The 21,253-nt window shown below is 67.2% G+C and overlaps 10 protein-coding genes across 10 annotated transcripts; 5 read left to right on the top strand and 5 right to left on the bottom strand.

The window, feature by feature from the left end:
- Positions 1-471: 471 nt before the first annotated feature.
- Positions 472-3,361, top strand: JCM10292_003888 (uncharacterized protein; the record flags this gene model as incomplete). Its single annotated transcript, XM_076652908.1, has 9 exons — positions 472-1,302; positions 1,362-1,461; positions 1,548-2,063; positions 2,124-2,347; positions 2,408-2,549; positions 2,611-2,636; positions 2,699-2,976; positions 3,039-3,208; positions 3,273-3,361. 9 exons carry the CDS (start codon positions 472-474, stop codon positions 3,359-3,361), a joined length of 2,376 nt encoding a protein of 791 aa, XP_076501546.1.
- A 769-nt stretch (positions 3,362-4,130) lies between these two features.
- On the bottom strand, positions 4,131-5,053 carry NAS2 (Nas2p; the record flags this gene model as incomplete). The annotated part of the gene is made up of 4 exons (XM_076652907.1): positions 4,131-4,158; positions 4,264-4,457; positions 4,515-4,820; positions 4,883-5,053. The coding sequence occupies 4 exons, from the start codon at positions 5,051-5,053 to the stop codon at positions 4,131-4,133; spliced, it is 699 nt and encodes a 232-aa protein (XP_076501545.1).
- A 174-nt stretch (positions 5,054-5,227) lies between these two features.
- On the top strand, positions 5,228-6,844 carry CAF16 (putative ATP-binding cassette family ATPase CAF16; the record flags this gene model as incomplete). Its single annotated transcript, XM_076652906.1, has 7 exons — positions 5,228-5,369; positions 5,650-5,760; positions 5,878-5,935; positions 6,007-6,063; positions 6,128-6,236; positions 6,352-6,755; positions 6,826-6,844. The coding sequence occupies 7 exons, from the start codon at positions 5,228-5,230 to the stop codon at positions 6,842-6,844; spliced, it is 900 nt and encodes a 299-aa protein (XP_076501544.1).
- Positions 6,845-7,475: 631 nt separating this feature from the next.
- On the bottom strand, positions 7,476-8,145 carry TIM9 (protein transporter TIM9; the record flags this gene model as incomplete). Its single annotated transcript, XM_076652905.1, has 6 exons — positions 7,476-7,499; positions 7,563-7,577; positions 7,699-7,723; positions 7,790-7,839; positions 7,915-8,010; positions 8,080-8,145. 6 exons carry the CDS (start codon positions 8,143-8,145, stop codon positions 7,476-7,478), a joined length of 276 nt encoding a protein of 91 aa, XP_076501543.1.
- Positions 8,146-8,580: 435 nt separating this feature from the next.
- Positions 8,581-9,692, top strand: TIF6 (translation initiation factor 6; the record flags this gene model as incomplete). Its single annotated transcript, XM_076652904.1, has 4 exons — positions 8,581-8,590; positions 8,707-8,732; positions 8,898-9,410; positions 9,504-9,692. 4 exons carry the CDS (start codon positions 8,581-8,583, stop codon positions 9,690-9,692), a joined length of 738 nt encoding a protein of 245 aa, XP_076501542.1.
- Positions 9,693-9,911: 219 nt separating this feature from the next.
- JCM10292_003883 (uncharacterized protein) lies at positions 9,912-11,893 on the top strand (the record flags this gene model as incomplete). Its single annotated transcript, XM_076652903.1, has 2 exons — positions 9,912-10,242; positions 10,323-11,893. 2 exons carry the CDS (start codon positions 9,912-9,914, stop codon positions 11,891-11,893), a joined length of 1,902 nt encoding a protein of 633 aa, XP_076501541.1.
- Positions 11,894-13,403: 1,510 nt separating this feature from the next.
- JCM10292_003882 (uncharacterized protein) lies at positions 13,404-15,866 on the bottom strand (the record flags this gene model as incomplete). Its single annotated transcript, XM_076652902.1, has 5 exons — positions 13,404-13,506; positions 13,577-13,942; positions 14,004-14,084; positions 14,148-14,567; positions 14,629-15,866. 5 exons carry the CDS (start codon positions 15,864-15,866, stop codon positions 13,404-13,406), a joined length of 2,208 nt encoding a protein of 735 aa, XP_076501540.1.
- A 312-nt stretch (positions 15,867-16,178) lies between these two features.
- On the bottom strand, positions 16,179-17,265 carry JCM10292_003881 (uncharacterized protein; the record flags this gene model as incomplete). Its single annotated transcript, XM_076652901.1, has 4 exons — positions 16,179-16,373; positions 16,435-16,548; positions 16,833-16,921; positions 16,986-17,265. The coding sequence occupies 4 exons, from the start codon at positions 17,263-17,265 to the stop codon at positions 16,179-16,181; spliced, it is 678 nt and encodes a 225-aa protein (XP_076501539.1).
- A 539-nt stretch (positions 17,266-17,804) lies between these two features.
- Positions 17,805-20,131, bottom strand: JCM10292_003880 (uncharacterized protein; the record flags this gene model as incomplete). The annotated part of the gene is made up of 4 exons (XM_076652900.1): positions 17,805-18,921; positions 18,985-19,676; positions 19,733-19,932; positions 19,990-20,131. The coding sequence occupies 4 exons, from the start codon at positions 20,129-20,131 to the stop codon at positions 17,805-17,807; spliced, it is 2,151 nt and encodes a 716-aa protein (XP_076501538.1).
- A 318-nt stretch (positions 20,132-20,449) lies between these two features.
- On the top strand, positions 20,450-21,091 carry JCM10292_003879 (uncharacterized protein; the record flags this gene model as incomplete). The annotated part of the gene is made up of 1 exon (XM_076652899.1): positions 20,450-21,091. A coding segment is annotated over one exon (642 nt), but the record flags the coding sequence as incomplete, so codon positions are not given.
- Positions 21,092-21,253: the final 162 nt, after the last annotated feature.

Genomic DNA, 21,253 nt, shown 5'->3' with positions numbered 1-21,253 from the left:
CCCAGTCGACTTGTCGGGTCTACTTTGCCCGGCCATCGCGCTCGAACCAGCGCTACCCGCCGTCGCTTCGCCGTCCAAGTTGACCCTCAGCGTCACGCTGGCTCCCTCGCCTCCGACACCGCCTGGTGAGCCTCGTGGGCCCTTTTGATCTGCACAAGTTCTACACACGAGGCTTCCGAGGACGCGAATCCTCCTTCCGCGGTCTGTCGTGTTGGGATGGGCCCGCTCGGATGATCGAAGCACGACGGCCGCGGTCACCGCCCCCTACGCGCAGGACAGGCGCAGCGTGGAGCTGCATCACCACAGAATCGTCTTGCAAGACTCGCACGACCCCATACTGACCCTTGCATGCGCTGTCGAACAGCCTTCGGACGCCTCCGCTCTCGACGCCAGCTCGCCCGACTCTGGCCCGTGTCACCGCACCGCCAGTAGTCGCCGAACCGAGCAGAGCTTGCTCCTGTTCTGGCAAGCATGGCCGACGCAGCAGAACATCCGGCACCGGGCGACGACGCCGATCCGCCCCCGCTCCCAGACTACCCAGTCCCCGCAGTCCTCGTTCAGCAACCGCCGCCGTCCAAGTCGATCCTCTTTGACCTCTACTCGACGACGCCCGTCGCCCCTCCGCCGCCTAAGGACGACCCGCGCGTCTCGCTGCGCAACGCCGACCCGCTGCCTCCGCCCTACTCTGGCATTCCTCCCGCCGCCGCGACCGCCGCAGATTTTGGCGACGAGCCTTCGACTCTGTCCGAGTTCCGCGAGTCGGAGGGTGACGCGCGTCGGCTGACGCGCCTCCGCTCTCTCTTCGAATCGATCCCGGCACCCTCCCCTCCAACTTCACCGGTCGCGTCGACGTCGGCGCTGCCAGCCGAAGAGCCGACAGAAGAGCAACGCTGCGCGCAGGACCGCCGTGCCTACACGCGCGAGCTCTGGCGCAAGTGTGGCGCCGCAGTCGCCGCCTCGGTCGCACCCGTCGTCTCGCCCGCATCTCCGGCAGCCCAGAGCGCCGGCACGTCGTCGACGACCGGGTCGCCCGAGACAGAGCGGCAGCGGCAAGCGGCGCTCGCGGCCGTGCGGTGGAAGGCGTTCGAGCAGTACGCCGAGGAGAAGGAGCGCGAGCTGTGGCGCGCATTCTGCGACCTCGACCGCGACGGCGACATGCGACTCAAGCGCAACGAGGTCCGCGAGGCGTGCAAGCGCGCGGGCATCGACGTGCAGGAGCGCGCGATCGACGAGTTTATCCGGGCCGTCGACCGCAACGGGGACGGCGCCATCAGCTTTGACGAGTGGCGCGATTTCCTCTTGGTGCGTCTTGCGTCGGCTCCTTCTGCGTCGGACCCCGCTGACTCATGCCCGCCTTGCAGCTCTTGCCGCGACAAACGTCGATGAAGGAGATCTGGCGATATTGGCAGGCGCGGCGATTACACCGCCCGTCCATGAGCCGCTTGACGCAGGATGGTGACGGTGTGTTGCTTCCTCGCCGGCTGCTTCCGCCAAGTGCGCGCGCTGATCTCGTCCTCCCTTTCCTTCGCGCTTCCGCAAAGTGACAGTCGTGATCGGCGGCGGCAAGTCGGGCTGGAACAAGCTCCTCGGCAGGCCCTCTTCCGGCGGCGCTGGCTCGAGCGGGTCGTCGGCGTTCGCGCTCGCGAGTAAAGAAGAGCGCGAAGCGGCGCAGCGCATCCTCGACGCGACCGACCTGCACAAGCTCGAGCCCGTCAACGCTGAGCAGCGCTACGTCGGCGAGTGCGAGCGCGTTCGGCGCGCGAGGCGCGATGCGGCGACCAATAACAAGGGCAAGGGCAAGGCAAAGGCGGCGGCCGAGGCGGTTGCGCGCGCGAGCGCATCGAGCAACGCGCTCGAGTTCGAGGAGAGCGGCGTCGTGGTTGCCGACCCCTCGACGGACAACCTTCCGCCCAAACCTTCGAAAGCGACTCCTGCCGAACCGGCAGCGTCAAACTCGGACGCACTCGTCGAGCAGGAGGAGGAGGAAGACGAGCACGAGCCGCTGCATGACATGTTTGCTGGCGCCGGCAAATTCTTGCTCGCCGGCGGAATGGCTGGAGCGGGTGCGTTCACGCTCATCTGGTCTTGCTCAGCACTCTGAGTTCTGACGTCGTCGCTTGCAGTATCGCGCACCGCAACTGCACCGTTCGACCGCCTCAAGGTCTACCTCATCACCTCGCCCGCGAGCGGACCAATCGCATCCGAGACTGCGCCCGACGTAAACGGGAAACGGCCGCGACCAGGCGCAGGTAGCCTCGTCAAGGCTGTGCGCGCCGTCTACACCCAGGGCGGCGGCATCAAAGCCTTCTGGACCGGGAACGGGCTCAACATCGTCAAGATCTTCCCCGTGCGTTCTCGCCTGTCGCTGATTCTCGAGTACCCAGCTAACATCTCGCGGACTTACCAGGAATCGGCCATCAAGTTCCTGTCGTACGAGTCGGCAAAGCGCATCTTTGCCCAGTACTGGGACCACGTCCCCGATCAGACGATGATTTCGAACTCGAGCCGCTTTGTCGCGGGCGGCATCGGCGGTGTCATCAGCCAATTTTGTGCGTTGCGCCAACTCTCTGTCGCTACACCCGTTGTTGACCTACCCTTCTCTCGCCGCAGGCATCTATCCGATCGAGTCCCTCAAGGTTCGTCCCAGATGTGCTCCCTGCGACCCGAGCAATCTGCTGACCCCTTCCTGCCGTCACAGACTCGCGTCATGTCGTCATCGGGCGGGTCAAAGAAGGGCAACGCGCTCATCGTGCAGACCGCTCGCGACATGTGGGCCAAGGGCGGCCTGCGCTTCTTCTTCCGCGGCCTCCCTGCCGGCCTCATCGGTGTCTTCCCGTATTCGGCTATCGACATGTCGACGTTCGAGGGTATCAAGCTCGCTTACACCAAGTGGGCGGGCGAAGAGCCGGGCATCTTTGGCAGCCTCTGCTTCGGCGCTTTCAGCGGCGGCGTCGGCGCGTCGAGCGTCTACCCGCTGTGCGTTTAGGCCCTTTCGACTGCTTTCGAGATCGCTTGAGCTGACGCCTTCGCGTCCGCAGCAATCTCGTGCGCACTCGCCTTCAAGCGCAAGGCACTCCCGCCCACCCGCAAACGTACACTGGCGTGCGCGACGCCGCGCTCAAGTGCTACCAGCGCGAAGGGTGGCGCGGATTCTACAAGGGCCTCACGCCGACGCTCGTCAAAGTCGTCCCCGCAGTGGCCATTTCATGTGAGCCCCTTTCGCATCATTCTCGCTAAAGTCGCATACTGACCACCCAGGATGCACGTTGCAGATGCCGTATACGATACCTCGAAGAAGATGCTCTTCCCGCCGGACGACCACGCCACGCTGCATCAGGACAACGATTCGGACGAGTCGTGATCTCGCCCTCACCTCTTTCGGCACGATACCCCGATTCGCCTTTCTCTCATGACGCCCGCTCTCAGCACACCTCATCTAGATACCTATCTCGTGTCCGTCGCACGCCATTGCCACCCCTGTCTCCATCACTTGCCGCCCTCCGTCTTCGCACCTTTTCACCCTGTTGTCTTCCGCCCACACTTTGGCCCTCCTTTCATCTCGCCTTCTCTCGCCGCCATCGCATCGCCATCAGCCCGTTCCCTGTTCCTGTCATCACATGACCGTTCGAGAGACCTGTCTCTGCCATAGAAGCAATGAAGAAGCGCTTTCTGCTTTGCGTCTCGCCGGGCATCGCGACGGGAGACATGCGAGATATGATTGGCAACAGGAGAGCGAGCGGCACTGAAGAGCTGTGTGATGCTTGAGATATGCCTGCGTACGAGAAAGACGCGCTATCAGCCCGCACCGTTCGCGCGACAAGGGGCACAGTGCTCGTCTCGCCGCATGCGCGACCGGCTCTTCCGCTCAGGTTAGATCAAGTTGGAGCTCGTACAAGCTCGACCCGCATCGTCGGCGCCTCCTCCGCTCCTTCGACACCCTCGCAAGCGGTTCGCATGCCAGGAAGGAACGGAACGGAACCCGAGTGCTCGAGTGCGCACAGAGGGGAGGAAGCGCGCGCAGTCCCGCTAGTAAGGTGGGAGAGAACTCGAGGTGGTGGATTGTCGTCTTTGCGGGTGGGCCGGACACGGGCGAGACGAACGCGCTGAGAGGAGCAGGACTTACGCGAGCGTCAGGGCGCGTAAGGGACGATGTGACAACTGTGAGGGATAGTTGGTCAGCGCGATATCCGAGACCGCATGGCGTGCTTCCGGCCGCTCGGGCGGGAGCACGCCAAGACGAGCATGACAGCGCGCACGACGCACCCGAGCAACCCCCTCCCGCCCCACCCGCTCCGTGGCGTCAACGTCAGCTCGAGCTTGTCCGCCCCCCTTCGCACCGACATCGGCAGCGCCACACCCTCGGAACGGCCGACGAGGGCGGCGACGGCGCGCAGGTTGTCGTGGTTCGAGGTCGAGACGGACGAGAGGGTCAGGATGAGGTCGTCGCGCTTGAGGCCCTGCGCGCCGACTCCTCGTTAGCGCACATTCACGAGTGGCAAGTGAGCTCGACGCACTGCAGCATCGGCGGGCGATCCCGGTGCAACCGCGTCCACCCGTGCAAACGGCCGCTCGCCGCCTTCCGCTCCGTCCTGCTCCACGCCGTCGCGCATCTCTGCGTCCTCGTCCTTTGCAGCGCCGTTCGCCGGCTCGCCCCTCGGGAGTCCGCGGTGCACGAGCTGCTCCATCTCGCTCTGGACGGCCTTGAGGTCGTTACGGAGGCGGATGACCTGGACGCGGGCGGTGCGGACGCCTGCGACGTCGATGTCGGCGCGCGGGAAGCCCTCGCGGTCGACGAGCGGGGTGTCCATCGTGCAGTTGTTCTGTGTCGCAGATGGCTATGAGTCCATGTGGGCGTGTAAAGCGTAGGGAGGGATGTGCGCACCGACGAGAGGACGGAGAAGTAGACGTCGAGCTGGGCGTCGAGGTTCTTGCGCTGCTCGGTGAGGCGCCGCAGCTCGCTCTGCACGGTGTGTTGCCCTGCCCCTACATCTTGCCGCTGTCCTGGTGTCGTGGGCGACGAAGCTTGCGCGGACGTCGGGTCGTGGATGGACATGGCAGAGGGTGCGGGGCTGTCGGAGGCGTGTACTGCGGTGCACGAGAGCTAGCTGTACGGACTGAGCAGCTCCCTGAGCGATTCCTAGAGACTGCAGCGGGGTGGCTCCGCTCCAAGGCGCGATCTGCTTCGAGCTGTCGGGTTGTGCTCCATCCTCCGTCCCCGCGTGCAGCCATGAGCGACTTGGCGATCGAAGTCAACGAGCTCGACTTTGCCTACGCGGCACTCAACGCCCCGTCGCGCCCCGTCCTGAGCGGCGTCACCCTCAACCTCCCACGCGGAAGCCGCTGTCTCCTCGTCGGCGCAAACGGCGCAGGTGCGTCCCACTGTGCACGAGCTGTGCTCTGAGCTGCTTTGTACCTCTCTCGCCTTTTCGTGACCTCTGCCAAGCCATGCACGATGCGCGATGCTCGCCTCTTCCTCGTCCGAGCGATGACGGCCGACTGCAATCGGCGGTCGAGATGCGTGCAGACTGCTCAGAGGTCTCCGAGGTATTCAGGGAACTGCGAAGCAGCTCGGCGTACAGCAAAGAGCTCCCCTCGCGATCCTCCCGCTGACCCCCACATGCACCTTTCTGGCCTTAATTCGCCTTGCAGGCAAATCGACCTTGCTCCAGATCCTCGCGGGCAAGCGTCTCACGCGCAGCAACGCCAAGGTCCTCGGCTCCGAGGTCTTCTTCAAGACGCCCGAGGGCGTCACCTACCTCGGTGCGTCTTCCCGCGCTCGTGCAACGCGAGGCGATGTCTCGTCAGCCAGTTCTGTAGAGCGGTGGACAGACAGGCCTCCTTCTCGACAAGCGCTCCTGACCACCTTACCCTGAACAGGCACCGAGTGGGCCGCGAACCCAGTCGTCCGCTCCGACCTCGAAGTCGCGCACTTCCTGTACGGTCTCGTCAACTTCCGATTGCACACTCCCCCGACCGCAGCTGATGAATATAGTCTCCCGCCCGCAGCGACTCTGTCGGCGGCTACCGCTACAAGGAGCGCCGCGACCGGCTCCTCGACATCCTGTGCGTCCCTCTCTCGCGCTTTTCTCGCCAGCCCGAAACTGACCCGACTGCGCTTCACCCGCAGTGACGTTGATCTGAGCTGGCACATGCACGAAGTGAGCGACGGCGAGCGCAGGCGCGTGCAGATCGTCAGCGGGCTCATGGCGCCGTGGGACGTGCTCCTCCTCGACGAGGTGAGTCCATAGTCTTCCGCGCTGGGCGGACAGGTCCCGCGCAGGATGCGAGTGTCGCGCAATCTCGGGGACCCGTCTACGCCCATTGTGCGACGCTGACCCTCTCGTTCGCCAGGTGACGGTCGACCTCGATGTCCTCGTGCGCTCCAAGCTGCTCGCGTTCCTCGTCGAAGAGACGCAGACGCGCGGTGCGACGCTCCTGTACGCGTCGCACATCTTTGACGGCATGGACGCGTGGCCGACGCACCTGTGCCACATCCAGCTCGGGTCGACGGCGCCGCCGTCGCCGCTCGCGTGGCCGCTGAGCGGCGCCGCGGGCGAGGACGCGGCCGTGCCCGCGGCGGTGCGCGCGCGGATGGACGACCCGCAGCGCAGCGGGAGCAGGCTGCTCGAGCTCGCGGTGCACTGGCTCGAGGAGGACAAGCGCCGGCGGATCGACAAGGAGGTGCGCGAGGGCGGCAAGGAGCGGCGCGGCGCCAACGGAAAGGTGACGACCGACTCGGAGGCGTTCTACAGGAAGTAAGCTTGCGCTCCCCTGTGGGCTGGAAGAAGTGCGGTCGCTCACTGACCACTCGTGCGCGCTGCGCAGGTACGACTACTCGCACTAGATCGGAACGGCGTAGAGGTCCCGCTCGCACTCAACGCTGTTGTAGCCATACACAAAACTCTTGCACTCAACTGCCTTGTATCCCACGCTCGGCAGTCACGGTCGCAGGACGTTGACCTTGTGACGCTCACGGCGGATTGATCGCCGTACCGCGTCAAGTCACGCTGCTCTTTCCCTCCTCCGTAAGGCCTCTTCTGAGCGGCATGGCTGACTGGCCGCCGCGGACGATGTCGTCGAGACAGACTTTGCCTACACGAGCTGGAAGGTGTGCACAGAGGGAGTCTCCTCAGTTCCTTCAATCGCATTCCGCCGCTTTCTCGGGACTGCCGTCCGTCACAGATCTGGGGCCGCAGTCTCGCACCAGCCGCGATCGACGACCGAGACCGTCCGTCGCTCTCCCGTTCGCCTCGAGCGCGGCCATCGTCGCTTCCACAGCTCTCCATTCGCTCGCGCGCTCGCTCGCCCGCAGCACACGGACCGAGTCACGGTTCGAGGGAGTAGTACTTGTTACACGTGCGTTGCACTCGGGGGGGGTAATGCTGTGCGGGCTGGTTGCGTCAAAAATGAGATGGGAGTAGGCGAGGTGTACAAGGGCGGGAGGCGGAGAGGGGTGCAAGGGGGGGTGGCCGGATCTAGCGGCGCTGCTGCGCGCGAGCCTGCAGAGAGGGAGTGTGTCAGTGCGAGGTCGACGATGAGATGGCGAGGGCGCGGAGGCGCACCATCATTTCGGCGTTCTGTGCGAGTGCAAGGGGAGGGAGGCAAAGGACATGTCAATTTGTGCTCGCTGGCACCTTCGTGAGAAACTGGAATCGGGTGGAGCTGCGCTCTCGATGGTCGCCCGACAAAGTAACGCACCTGCTCGCTGAATCGCAGTCCGACGCTGCGAGACGAACCAAGTCAGCAAGCGCGCACGAGAACGGGGGGCGGGCCGGGAAGGGGGCCGCACCGCTCCGAGTGCTTGAGGAACTTGTCGGCGCAGGTGTTGACGCAGAACTCCTGCAGGAGCGGGTGGGCGAGGGTGAGCAAGAGTGGACCGCGGTGGAGTGAAGTGGGCGCGGGGGCGGGACGTGCCTCCTTTGAGCTGAGGGCCTTGGAGGTAAAGTCGTTGCAGCAGTTGGTGAAGCAGCGCTCGACGAGGTTCTGGTAGAGCGCCATAAAGTCCTTCATCTGTGTCGGGGGTGTGCGAGGCGAGGTCAGTAGAGGACCGCATGGGTGAGTGGAAGAGGGGCCGCGCACCTGCTTCTGCTGCATCATGGCCTCGAAGGCCTGGGCAGTTGCGCCGTTCATGCCGGATGCGTCCATGGTGCTGTGCTGTCGGGTGCGAGAGACGGAGAGGGGGGAGAGGCGAGGAGGGCAAGGTGGGCGGAAGCACGAGAGAGCGGTCGAGCACACAAGCGTGTCAGTACATTGGCTCTGCGCCTGCGTTGACCCTAGGCGAGCGAGTGCGGTGCATGCGATGATGCAGGTGGATGGCCCGGGGACGAGCGAGGGCACCACTGCCACCCGCTCGAAAGGGCAGGTGCGGCGCTGTGTGGCCGTGCGTGGAAGCAGTGGCCTGCGTGACTCACGGTACTAGTCCGAGTGCGGGGGAGGTGCGCGGGTGGGAGCGACTCGACTCGCGGCTGCTTTTCCGCGCCAGAGCCGAGTCGTCGTCGCTTCGTTGCGTCGCCCTCTCTGCAGAGAGCCTGTTCTGCCCAGCTCTAGACTCGTGGTACCCGCACATCCGCACCCTCTGTCATGGCCATCCGTGCGTCTCTCGCTCGCCGCACTCCCGCCCCCGACCTCCGCCTCGTCGTCGAGCTCATCACCGCGTGCGCTCACCGGCCACCCCACCCGTACTGACGCCCGCCCGACAACGTGCAGGTGCTCGCTTCGAAAACTCGTCAGACGTGCGTCCGCCCTCTCCCCCTGGCCCCGCCCTCTAGCCGTCCCTCGTGCTGACCTCGCCTCGCTCTCCCTCCTCGACCTCGTCATCGCCACACTCCACTCCGACAATGCGTTTCTGACGACTCACTGAATGCCACCTTCTTTACACCCCTTCCGCCCACCCGCAGGTCGGCGTCTTTGCGTCGCTCACCAACTCGTACTGCCTGTCGTCCGTCTCGTCCGGCTCGACCAACTTCTACTCGACCTTCGAGGCAGAGCTCGGCGACGTCGTCCCCGTCGTCCAGACCAGCATCGGCGGCACCCGCATCATCGGCCGCCTCGTCGCCGGCAACCGCCACGGCCTCCTCGTGCCCTCGACCACGACCGACCAGGAGCTCCAGCACCTCCGCAACTCGCTCCCCGAGACGGTCGCCATCCAGCGCATCGAGGAGCGCCTCTCGGCCCTCGGCAACATCATCGCCGCCAACGACTATGTCGCCCTCGTCCACCCCGACATTGACCGCGAGACCGAAGAGATCATCGCCGATGTCCTCAAGGTCGAGGTCTTCCGCCAGACCATCGCCGACAACGTCCTCGTCGGCAGCTACTGCCGGATAAGCAACCAGGGCGCACTCGTCCACCCCAAGACGAGCATCCAGGACCAGGACGAGCTCTCGTCCCTCCTCCAGGTGCCCCTCGTCGTGCGTCCCCTCCACCGCGTGTCTTCGGAATCTTCTCCTCCGCAGTAGCTGACTCTCGACCACACGCGCGCACGCGCACGCGCACACACACAGGCGGGGACGGTGAACCGCGGGTCGGACGTGATTGGCGCGGGCATGATTGTCAACGACTGGACGGCGTTCACCGGGCTCGACACGACCGCGACCGAGATCTCGGTCATCGAGGCCGCGTTCAAGCTCGGCGGCCAGGACACGTCGCGCATCAGCGGCATGCGCGACACGCTCGTCGAGGGCTTTGCATAGAACCCTCCCTGGTCTCACTTGTCGCTCGCTCTGTCGTCGCTCGCATCCCTTGCAAAACTGTTGTATTGCCTCGACTGTTTACCTCGTCTGTCAGAGAGTCGCGCGGCAGTGACTCGTGCTATGAGTCGCCTCGGCCAGTGCTGGAAAGGTTCCGTCTCTTCCGCGCCTCTGGCCCTTTGCCCGAACTGCCGTGCTCTCTCTCCCCCTCGACTGTGCGCCATGAGCGACTTGCACGCAGAGCACGCACGAGCGCTCGCCTCGGGCCCGCTCGACGCGCCCGTCCCCGTCCTCGCCGCGTCGTCGTCGTCCTCGTCGAGGCGGACGACGACCGCCACCGCGTCGGCGTCATCGGCGGCGTCTGCGGTGCCGGGGGCGGTGCCGATGCGCATCCCGGCGATCCTGCGGGTGCAGGGCGCCAAGCAGGGCGGGGTCGCGCGCAAGGAGCGCGACCTGGACGAGGGTGCGGCGGCGGCGGCCAAGGCGGGAGGACGAGGAGGAGCAAGTGGGAGCGGGCCGGGCGGCAAGCGGCGCAAGCGGCGGTGGGAGAACGGTGAGCTCTCCGTTTGAGCTCTACTCGCTCGAGGCGCGGGTGCTCCCGGCCGTTGTGCTCACCTCCCCCTCCTCGCGCAGCGCAACTCGCCGGCAACCCGCACCTGCACCGCCCGACGCGCGCAGACTTCTCGCCCGGGCCGTACCTCAAGGACCTCACAACGACCTTCTCGCCCCCGCCGTCGGCCTTCTCGCGCTCGACCTACATCTCGTCGTCGCCCGCCTCCGCGCCTTCTCGCGCCGCCCTCGCCAGCGCCGCTTCCCACGGCCAGTTCACCATGTCGCTCCGCGGGCTGCGGCGCACCCTGCGCTCTTCCCTCGGAGTTGCGCATGGAGGAGGAGCAGCAAGCGGCGGCGGGCGGACTGAAGAGGTGCTCGCGCGGATGGAGGACGAGCTGTGCGCGTGGCTCTCGCTCAGCGGCCGCATCCCCGAGGGCTTCTTCCACGACTCGGTCGGCCCGTTCGCCGGCAGCGTGGGCTCGCTTGCGCAGGCGTGCGCGAGGGGAAAGACGCTCGACCCGACGCCCGTCGACGACTGGGTCGCGCCGCCCCGTCCCGCGCACCCGACCCTGCCAGACCTCCCGACCCGCTCCTCGGCCGCGCTCTCGTCCGACGCGCACCTCGACCCGCCGCCGCCGACGCTGACCGAGCTCGCGCGCCAGCCGCACGCGCTCGTGTGGCTCGCCCCCTCGCCGCACCACCGCTTCCTGCTGCACTCGCTCGCGCGGTACTACAACCTGTCGTCCTTCTCGCGCCCGCTGTCCCCGCTCGAGCCCGACATCCGCGTGACGCACGTCCTCAAGCCGCAGATGGCGCGCGGCGCGGCGGGCAGGGGCGCAGGCGCGAGCGCGGGGCACGACACGCCGCCCGGGACGGACTGGACGTTCAGCTCGGCGGCGTCCTCGGCCGCCGAGAGCGCGACCGAGGGCGTCTTGAGCAGCAGCAGCGTGACCGAGGGCGGGTTCACCAGCGCCGACGAGGGCTCGGTGCCGGGGTACGACACGGACGAGGATGCGGCGAGCGTGCTCGGCGGCGAGGGGGATGGGGGCCAGGGCGAAGATTGGGAGGCAGTGTCAGTGGGGCGGCCCGTCTTGGGCGGGACGGACGACGAGGCCGAGGCGGTGTACTCGTCGTCCGAGACAGACGAGACCGAAAGCGACGACGCCGGTGTCGCGGGTGACCGGGACGACGATGCGGCAAGCGACGCAGGGACGGGCGTTGATTCGCTCGCGTCGTCCTTCGCCGACCTTGCCGCAGCCGAATCGAGCGGCGACGAGCGCCCGGCTCTCTCGAGCGGTGCAGCCACGCCACTGCGTCGAGCTCCCGCCGCAGCCGCCGCCTTCTCCCCCTCGTCCCACGGTACGGTGACCCCGCGCGCGCCCTTCTCGCCCTTCGTCCCTTCGTCGCTCGGGACGCCCTCTTCCGCATCCGATCCGAGCCGCACGCCCCTCGCGCTCCGCCCGCTCGACCGGCCGCGAGGGCGCGCTTCCCTCGGTACTGCCGCAGCAGCACCAGACGCGGGCTACGCCTCGTCGGCGGCGGAATCGAGCCCGTCGCGCAGCCCGACGCGCTCGAGAGGCGCGTTCGTCGGTGCGGCGCTGGGCGAGTGGAGGTTGCCAGAGAAGGGGTTCCTCGAGTGGTTGTACGCGTAGACTCGCAGGCGGCGATAGACGTCTTTCGAGTGCAAAGCCTGGTGCTTTGCCGAAATCCCAAGCGTGCGCCAGTGAAGCAAGTGTCTGTTCTTGTGAAGCATCTACAGCATGGTGCGAGGTCCGGTTCGCTTATAACTGCCCTCTGAATTCTCGGCTGCGAATAAGGTGGCTGCTCGACATGATGTGCACGTCTGTGAAGAGAGAGAGGGTCAGTTACGAGACCAGGGCCGAACGGAACCGGGAGGCGAAACACGCACCCGACTCTGCTCGAGCTCGCCGACCTCCCGCACGGTCAGCGCGCCCGGCCTCGCCCCGAACCTCTCCGCCCCTCACCCTGAGTCGCTGTTGCGCCGTCGCGCGCGGCACACGTGGCGCCACCTGACGCGCCAAAGCCGAACCCGCCGCTCTCGCCGTTCGGACCCTTTGGCGCTCGCACGACTGACGGGCCCGCCTGAGTTGTCGGCGCGGGAAGTGGCCGTGTCGAGTTTGCAGCTGCTGTTGAGCGTCCTCGTGTGGCACTGCTCGTTCGAGCAGGCGATGCGGACGCGGAGCGTGGGTTCTGGGCGGGAGACGAGGCGGCAGAAGCTGGTGAAGCAGTTCGTGGACCGCCACCCCCGCCTCCGCGCGGCTTTGACCGCGCCCCACTCGCGCCTGTCCCTCCTCCCGCGGCAAGCGAGAGCTTGTCGACGCCGTCCCGGAGCGCGCCCGCGCCCGTGTCCTCGCCGTAGATCCTCCTCCGCGCCTCGGCATACTCTCTCTCGCGCTCTTTGAGCGTCTTCTCGCTCCGCGGCTTGCCTTCGCTGCTCGAAGTGCGGCTCGGCGTCGGAGACGTAGCGTTTGAGGGCCGCTTGAGGATCTGGAGGACCGGCGGGCCATTCGTCGTCGAGGCATTGAGGGCGGCAGAGGGAGGTGGTCGCGCAACAGAGCTCGAGGAGGAGCTTGCGGACGGAAGGATCGAGATGGTCGGCTGTACGGTATTCCTGCGAGCGAGACGAAGGAGCGGCAGCTTCATCAGTTTCGGCCGAAGATGGCAGATGAGTGAACCGCTCACGCTTCTTGCCAGAGCCGAGCATTACGTTCATGCTCCGTTTTGGGTTGTTCTGACCGCGTATACGCCTGCGCTTGAGCTCGTCAGCGTGTTGTAACCTCGAAGCGAAAGCGGGGCGGAATGACCCGCACCGAATCCCAGTCGTCGTCGTCCCAAGCAGCTGGTGGAGCCGCTGTGCGCTGTAGTGGAGAAGCCGAGAAAGCGCTTGGAGGAAGCGGCATTGCACTTGTGCAAGGCGGAAGCGGAAGCGTGTGGGTGAGTGGAGCGGAAGCAGCTCTCTCGGCAGCTCGAACCTAATCAGAGAGCCTTTGGCCGGCACGATGCTTCGGCCAGTGCAAAGAGGTGATTCCGACAGCGTGCTAGTGTCTACCGAGTCTAGGGAAACATGGAGTGCGGCGCGAGAAAGGGAACAACAAGGCGAAGAGGAGGGCAGGCAAAGTGTGACAAGCGATACATGTCGATCTAAGATGGCCCACTGGCAGGGTTGATCCAGGTGCCGTTCGAAAGGAAGGCGGTGGCAGCCTTGGTAAAGTCGCCAGAGGAGCCGTCCTGCTGGTACGCGAGGCTGCATACGATCCACCCGGCAAGCTGTCAGCTCAGTCGGTCTCCGGCTTCATGAAGGCGAGAGAGCGCACCGGAAGTAGTGCACAATGCTCGTATCGAGGCCGGCGAGCGAAAAATTGGTTGCGGCGCCCGTCTGCCGTAGTACGTCGTCGACGATCAGCGCGAACCCATTCCACCCTTCGCCCTCGACGCCCGCCTCCTCGGGCCCGAGCCAACGGATCAAGCCATCGGCGAGGTCCGCGACGAACGTGCTCGAGTTGGTGAGGAAGACGGGGAGCGCGCTGCCGAGGGCGCCGTCGCCGCGGAGCGAGTCGGGCGTCTGCAGGATCGAGTCCATGCCCCACCGCATGGCACCGTTCAAGAACAGGCCGAGGAGGAAGCCCTGGAAGATGGCCGAGGGGCGCGTAACGAACGCCGTGCCGGGCATGAGCGCGAGTCTGGGAGATGCGGAGCAGGTGAGCGGGTCTCATTGCTGCAGAGACGGACGGAGGCACGCACGCGGCAATGTAGTGGTGCAATCGAAGCTCGAGCGTCGGGAGCGAGGCAAGGATGCCGAGGACGATTCCGCCGACGATGTACCTGCGAAGGAGCAGCCGGTGAGACGAGTCGAGGCGAGGACAGGGCAGCAACGTCCGCACGCACCACTTGAGGTAGAAGAAGAACCAGCCCGTCTTGCGGATGACGCGCAGCTGATTGACGACGACGCAGAAGAGGAAGATGACAAGGACGATGACGGCGACGAGGCCGCCCGGGCGCTGCGAGATGTCGTCGGGCGTGAGGCGGTCTAGCGGGATCCAGCTAAGCGAGATGTTCTCGAGCGTGCCGAACCAAAAGCCGGCGAGGTACCACACGGTGCGCTCGAGGATGTAGCCCGAGTTCTCAAATGCGGGCAGGACCCAGCGCCAGGCGTGGCGCCAAAACGACTCGCCGACAAAGAGTGCGGGGAGGAAGTTGCGGAAGGCAGACTCGAGGTCGGGCGGCATGGTTGAAGGGTCGCTGACGAGGCTGATGTGCCAAGCGCCGAGGCACAGCAGGACCCAGTAGAAGGCGAGTGGCGAGGGACTATCAGGCAGCGAGCGTCAGCACGGATGACAACACGAGATTTGAACATGCGCGGACACACCGGATGAAGAACGAGTAGACGACGCTCATGGCAACGTCAAATCCGAGGATCTCGTCACGCAAGTCCTTGCACCCGTTCTGGCTCACACCCTCGACAAAGCGGTAGCTGCGAGGGAACTCGCTCGCGAACCCGACGCTGCGCACGCCGTTGCGCTCGACGCCTACGTAGTTCTCGAACGCACCAACGAGCTCGAGCTGGCCGCAGCCGCCCTTGCGGTTGCCAAAAAGGCCGTGGTGGATCGCGGCGGCGCAGATCCAGCTGTCGCCGCGGTAGGTGCCCTGCGCGTCGCCGCCGCCGACGACAAGCGGCTCGTAGATGACCGAGATGTCGCCGATTGCGCGCTGGTTGAGGAGCTCGGTGTCGAGCGTCTGCGACGGGCAGCGGAAGATGTACGAGTAGTCGGAGAAGGGCTCGCACTCCGTGCCGTTGATGCCGCAGCCGTCATTGGACTCCCAGTACGACGTGGTCGAGACGATCCAGTTTGGTTGACCCTGTCCCGTCGACGAGTTGAAGAAGGATGCGCGGACGAGAAAGGTAAAGGCGAGGAACCATGCGAGGAGGAAGACGGGCGTGATCCACTGGCGGTACCGCTGGACGGGCGCGAGCTTGGCCGTGCACCACAGCTCGAAGCGGTGCAGGCGAGGCCCGAAGAACGGGAGCGGGAACGGCGGGAACGCCGTCTCGATGTGCGCAGGCGACGGACCGCGCGCCCAGAGCAGCATGCGGCCGAGGCGCGGGCGGCGCCGCTGGACGCGCAAGAGCCAGGCGTTGAAGCGCTCGCCCCACGGCCCCACGGGAGCGAGGCGCACGCCCTCCCGGACTGGGCCGTCGGGTCCTCCTCCGCTCCTGCTGCTGCTCGCCGTCTCGAGCGAGCCAACGGGGCTCGCGTCGCCGTTCCACCGCCGCACCTTGCGCCTGAGCCAGCCCCTGCCCGAGCTCGTGTCTGAGGGCGCCTGCGCGTCGTACAGCCGCGCCGTCGCTACGCCGGCTGCAATGCCCAGCTCGGCATCGTCGTCTTGCTTGTCGTCAGGCTTGGCGACCTCGAGCTCATCGAGGGGGCTGCCCGCCGTGAGTGTAGCGTCTGTCGGCTGCCGGGACCGCCCTGTTATCGGGCTCGCGGCTGGGAGGACCGAGAGCGGCGGGAGGACGGCGATGTCGTCGTCGTCCGGGGAGGAAGCGACTGCGCCCAGCTCGAGGTCGCGCTGCCACGGCGACGAAGGGCGCACGGGCGGTGCCATGGAGCCCTTTGTATGCCGGCAGCTTCCCTAGCTGGCCTGGACAGAAGAGCGACAGGGCGAGGAGACGGCGCGCGGATCGAGGGACGCTTCCGCTTTCGCAGCGACGGAGCCGAGGGGTCGTTCGACTTTCCCACCGACATCGTGGCGCGTGCGAGGCACACTCTGCCAATGTGAGCCCCGCAGGTGACTCGCCAGTGTCGTGCAACAACCGTGCGCTGCCCCGTGCGGGTGAGAAATGCTGCATTGCGCAGGGATGTACGACAACAACGGCACGGAGGACGACAGAAAGCGAGGCGAGGCGCAGTGTGACCATCACTGCGCGTTGATGGCCATGCGGACCGAGTACGCGCGCACGGAGCGCATGACGGCCTGCTCAAAGTGCCACGCGCAGAGGACGGGGTCGGGCGGGTCCTCGTCGCGCATATCAAGTGTCGTGAGCACTTTGCCATGGTGCTCCATGACTGAAGAGAGCTGGCCATTGAACGCCACAAAGTGGTACTCGCTGTCCTGCTTGTGCCAAGTGGTTAGCGGAACTTGGAACCCCGAGGGGGTGTTCTCGGAGACGCACCTTGCAATACAGCGACCACTCGTAGTCATCGTACGCTTTGTGCAGCACGGGGTTGAGAAGCAATCCAGCGGAGGCCTCGAACAAGAACGGGCTGCCGGTCAAGGCGGCGTAGATCTGCGGAAGCGGATGAGGTCAATGGCCGACTGGTCGACTCAGAAGAGAGTGCACGCACGTCGGGGCGAGACTGGGGTACGATGTGCGCTACTACGCACTGGCGGCCGGACAACCTGGTGAAGGGGCATCTCGCGTCGCGAATGAGAAGAGCTTCGCGGAGCGAGTTCTGCGCACGTCCCAACCTGCGGGTCAGCCAGGCTGCCGCAACAGGCGCGCATAGCACTCGGAACGCAGAAGGACGTGCTCATCACCTGGTCAGGCGAGTCGCGGCTTGAATGGCTCACCGACGACTCGCCGTCGGTCGTCAGGGGCGCTGCCTGGGTGCGACGCTTGCCTTGAGGGCCGCGCGACTCGGTAAAGGCGCCCAGCACATCTGTGAGGCTCCAAAGTCAGTGCAAGTGCCCAAACACCGCCGAGTCGAGCGCGCAGGCACTTACCGGGGACAAAGATGTACTCGTCGGCGCTGGGTGCGGCACCAGGCTCGAGAACCTCGCGCGGCGCGCTCTTGCGGCGCAGCGAGCCCGACTCTTCGACGAGCACCTGAGCAATGTGCTCGACGAAAGCGTGCGTGGGATCGGCCGAGCTTGACACAAAGGCGAGCGGAAGCCTGACGACGAGGTCGAGCCCGCCCGGCGCGAACGAGACGGTGAGGCTGTCGCCACGGGGCCAGCAGCGGAACAGCGGGCGGTACTGCGTTTCGTTGCTCTCGATCGGCATGCTCAGCGACAAGGCGGCGCTGCGCGAGCCAAACGACAGGCAGCAGCGGTCGGGAGCGATGTGTGGGTGCGCCAGGCTGATGCCACTCTAGCAAAGGCTCACAGGCGCAGCTGCGCAGCTTTTCGAAAGGCGAGAGCAAAGAGAACGAGGAGCAAGCAACGAGCGTGGAAGGCGACGAGGATGAGGAGGCGAAGGTCGCGACCGACGCTTCGGCACGAGAGCGCGAGAGGACGCGAGTGGGCAGTCAATGGCATGTTGAGAGACCCGCGCTCCTCTACTCGACAACCCTGCGGGTGATTCGCACTTTCGAGATGCGCGCCTCTTCGCCTTTCTCCTGTTCACCCATTTTTTTGCCCCCGTTCTGAAAGCTCCTTTGTTCTGCAGGCAACCAAGGCCATCCGGTGCTTCCGCCCCGGTCTTCGCCACCAGGTCTGCAGCAAAGACGGAGCGACTGGGCTCTCTCGCAAGCGGAAGCGTCGCACCGAACCCTCGTGCAGAGCGACGACGCACGTCGACATGGCGAGAGCGACGCCCAGCTACTACTCCTCCTCGCTCGAATCGGGAATGTCGGCCTCCCGCTCTGCGTCGATCCCCGCCGGCGCCTGCTGCTGCTGCCCACGCTGCTGCTGCTGCGCCGCCGGCAGTCCCTTCCTGCTCACCTGCCCGCGCTGCTGAGCCTGCTGCTGCTGAGCCTGCTGCTGCACCCGCTGCGCCTGCTGCTGCAGCTGCATCTGCGCCATGCGCGCCGCCGCCGCGCGCTGCTGCTGCAGCGCCGCCGCCGCCTTGATGCTCGGGTAGTCTACGCCCGCAGGCACGCGCGGGCTCGCCGTCCCCGTCCCCGTCCCCGCGGGCGCGGCACCCGCCGCTGCAGCTGCCGGTGGTGGTGGGGGCCCCGTCGACGAGCGCACTTTGGCCATCTGCGCATTGACGGCGTGCCGCAGCGCGTCGGCGCCGCTCGCGGCGCGGTGCATCGCCGCCGCCGCACCATCGTCGTCGTCGTCGTCGTCCGAGCCGGACGAGTCGTCGTCCGACGTGCCCGAGGCCGACGAGGCCGACGAGTCCGAGATGTTGGGCGCGACGCGCTGAATCCCTTTGCCGGCGACGGCGGCAGCGGCGGCGGCGGTTGCGGCGGATGTCGCGGCGGGGCGCTTCGACGCCGTCGCTGCCCCTGCGGCTGCTGCTGCTGCTGCTGCCGCGCGGCCTTTCCCGCCGCCCGCCGGCGCACCTGCCGCTGTAGGAGCAGGCGGCTTCTTGCTCGCCGCGCCCGCGCCCGCACCCGCGCCCCTGCCCTTCCCACCCGCACCTGGCGGCGCCTGCTGCGCCTTCGCCTTCCCCTTCGCCTTCCCCTTCGCCGCCGCGCTCTTGCGCCTCGCCCCCTCGGCCTCGCTCTCGCCCTCGTCGTCGTCCTCCTCCTCCGGACCCGGCCCAGCCGCAGCAGCCTCCCACTCGCTCGCCGAGTCGTCCTCCGACGACGACGACGACGAGGCGGACGACTCGCTCGCGGCTGCGGCGGCGGCGGCGGCGAGTTGGCGCGCGTACGAGGCGGGGATCTTGGACCCGTAGGAGGGGCGAGGGACGGCGGCCGCGGCTGCTGCTGGCTCCGAGGGCGGAGCGGGCGCGGCGGGCGGGCGGGAAGACGAGGCGGGGATCTTGGAGCTGTAGCGCGGATGCGGCTGCTGATCTACTTGTTGAGGGGAGGGCTTTGGGTGCGTGAGAGACGGAGGGCGAGGCGGGGAAGGGTTCGCGGGCTGAGAGGCGGGAGCGGAAGCTGCAGGGCGCGCGACTTCCGGCACAGAAGCGGACGCAGGCGCGCGTGCACTCGTCGGTGGGCTCGCGCGTTTGGCCGGGCGCCGTCCCTCGTCCTGCGGCGCTGCCGCAGGCGGCGGAGAGTGGCGCTTCGTCCCCTGCGCCGTCGTGCGCGCGCTGGGCCCGGCGAGATCGCCGAAATCCTCTACCTCGGGCTCCGCGCGCGGGCCGGGCTGGCGCAGGTAGCTCGGGACGGAAGGGACGGCGGGGAGGGCAACCTCGTCAAAGTCGTCGTCGTCGTCGTCGTCGTCGTCCCCATCCTCCTGCCCTCCCGCTCCGTATGCCTGAGCTGGCCCACGCGCACGCGGGAAAGACTCGGTGGCGGCGGTCGAGGGCGACGTGGCGGGGTTGAGCAGGCTCGCGAGGCCGCCGCGCGAGGTTGGGCGCGGGGGCGTGGTCGCCCTCGACTCGGCCTGCGCGGGCTCGGAGGGTTCGCGTGCGCCGCCAGCGCGGAAGGCGGCAAAGGGGTCGGGCGCGCTCGAGAAGAAGGACGCGGTAGAGGCGTGGAGCTCGTGCGCGGTCGGGACGGCGGGCGTCGGCGGGGGTTTCGCCGAGCGGTCGGGCTTGAGCGAGAGGTGGGCGACGAGGGGTTCGAGGGACCAGCTCTGTGGGTGCATGCCGAGGTGAGTCTGCAGTTCGGAGAGGCGAGGGGACGACGCACCTGGCGCGAGTCGTCCCAGACGAGGGCGACGTCGATCTCGCGCGCGGCCTGCTCGTGGACGGTGAAGCGGGCCTCGGTGAGCTTGCCCTTGTTCTTTCCTGCGCCGGTCTTGGTGGTGGGGAAAGCGGCCCAAACGGTCGAGTCGGCGGTGAAGAGGGTCGCTGCAGCGGCGGGGTCGATGGACGCGGGGCGGCTCGAGTCTGCGGTGGGCGCCGTACAGTCATTGTGGGTCTTAGTGGAGTGGGGTGGGTACGCACACTTGAGGTCGTAGAGGCGGTCGAGGGAGGGCGGGGGCGACGAGGGGCGGTCTTGGGGGTTTGCCCTGCGGAGGGCGAGGTGGCAGAAGGCGGGGCTGAGGTGGACGGCGTGGCGGCTGGCCGAGTGCGCGTCGTCGGCCATGCCCGGGTGCGCGGCGAGCGAGGGAGCGAGTCGGGAGCGAGTCCAAGTGGGGGAAACGGGGACGAGCGAGAGAGGGCGGCGAGTCGCGAGTGCGCGGTGCAGAGGGTCAGGAGTCGAGTGTGCTGCACTGGACACTCTGCTGTGCCTCTACTTGGCACCCGAGCACTCTGCGCGCGAGGCGAGGCGCGTGCGTTCGTCTTGGTCGTCGCGTCGTCTCGCGCTCTGAATCGCCGCTCGCCTTTGTCCGCCCGCGCACTCGCACGAGACAGAGTGCTGCCAGAAGGACTGCAGAGCCTGTCTGTCACGCGCTCGCCGGCCATGCAGTACCAGCCAGACCCCGCCCGCCAGCAGGCCCATGCGCCCGCGCCTCCCCCCGTCGCGTCGTCGTCCCAGCCCCACCCCGCCCACCCGCAGCAGCAGGGGCAGCAGGGCCAGCAGCAGGGACAGGCACAGCAACAGCAGCAGGCGTACGGCCGCGGCACCGTCCCCTCGTTCATCGCTCAGAACCAGCGCTCGTACGAGCAGCAGCACCACCAGCACCAGCAGCGCCTCGCCCAGGAGCACGAGCACCGCCTCCACCAGCAGCACCTCCACCAGCAGCAGCGCGACCTCGCCCTCTTTGGCAACAAGCCCCCGCAGGCCCCGCCCACCGACCAATACGTCTACTTTGACCGCCGCCCCCACTTCCGCAAGGACACGCTCGAAAAGGCCCAGGCGGCAAAGCTCAAGCTCGAGCACTACTACCAGAAGCAGGTCCACGACGCCATCGAGCGCAACACCCGCCGCACCGACCTCGAAAAGCGCCTCGCCCAGGACCACGCCCTCCCCGATGACCGCAAGCACCGCCAGCTCCAGCAGCTCGGCCGCACAGAGTCGAGCTTCCTCCGCCTCCGCCGCACCCGCCTCGGCCTCGACGACTTCCGCACCGTCAAGGTCATCGGCAAGGGCGCGTTTGGCGAGGTGCGTGCGCGGCTCTCGCTCAGTGCAAGAACCTCGCAAACTCGGGGGGGGGGGGGGGGGGGGGGGGGGGGGGGGGGGGGGGGGGGGGGGGGGGGGGGGGGGGGGGGGGGGGGGGGGGGGGGGGGGGGGGGGGGGGGGGGGGGGGGGGGGGGGGGGGGGGGG

The sequence above is a fragment of the Rhodotorula paludigena genome (assembly GCF_050403205.1).
Source record: "Rhodotorula paludigena JCM10292 DNA, Rt_paludigena_JCM10292v1_ctg101, whole genome shotgun sequence".
In the NCBI taxonomy this organism is placed as follows: Eukaryota; Fungi; Basidiomycota; class Microbotryomycetes; order Sporidiobolales; family Sporidiobolaceae; genus Rhodotorula; species Rhodotorula paludigena.
Note: the sequence above shows the minus strand (reverse complement) of the source record. Positions and strands in the feature narration are given on the sequence as shown.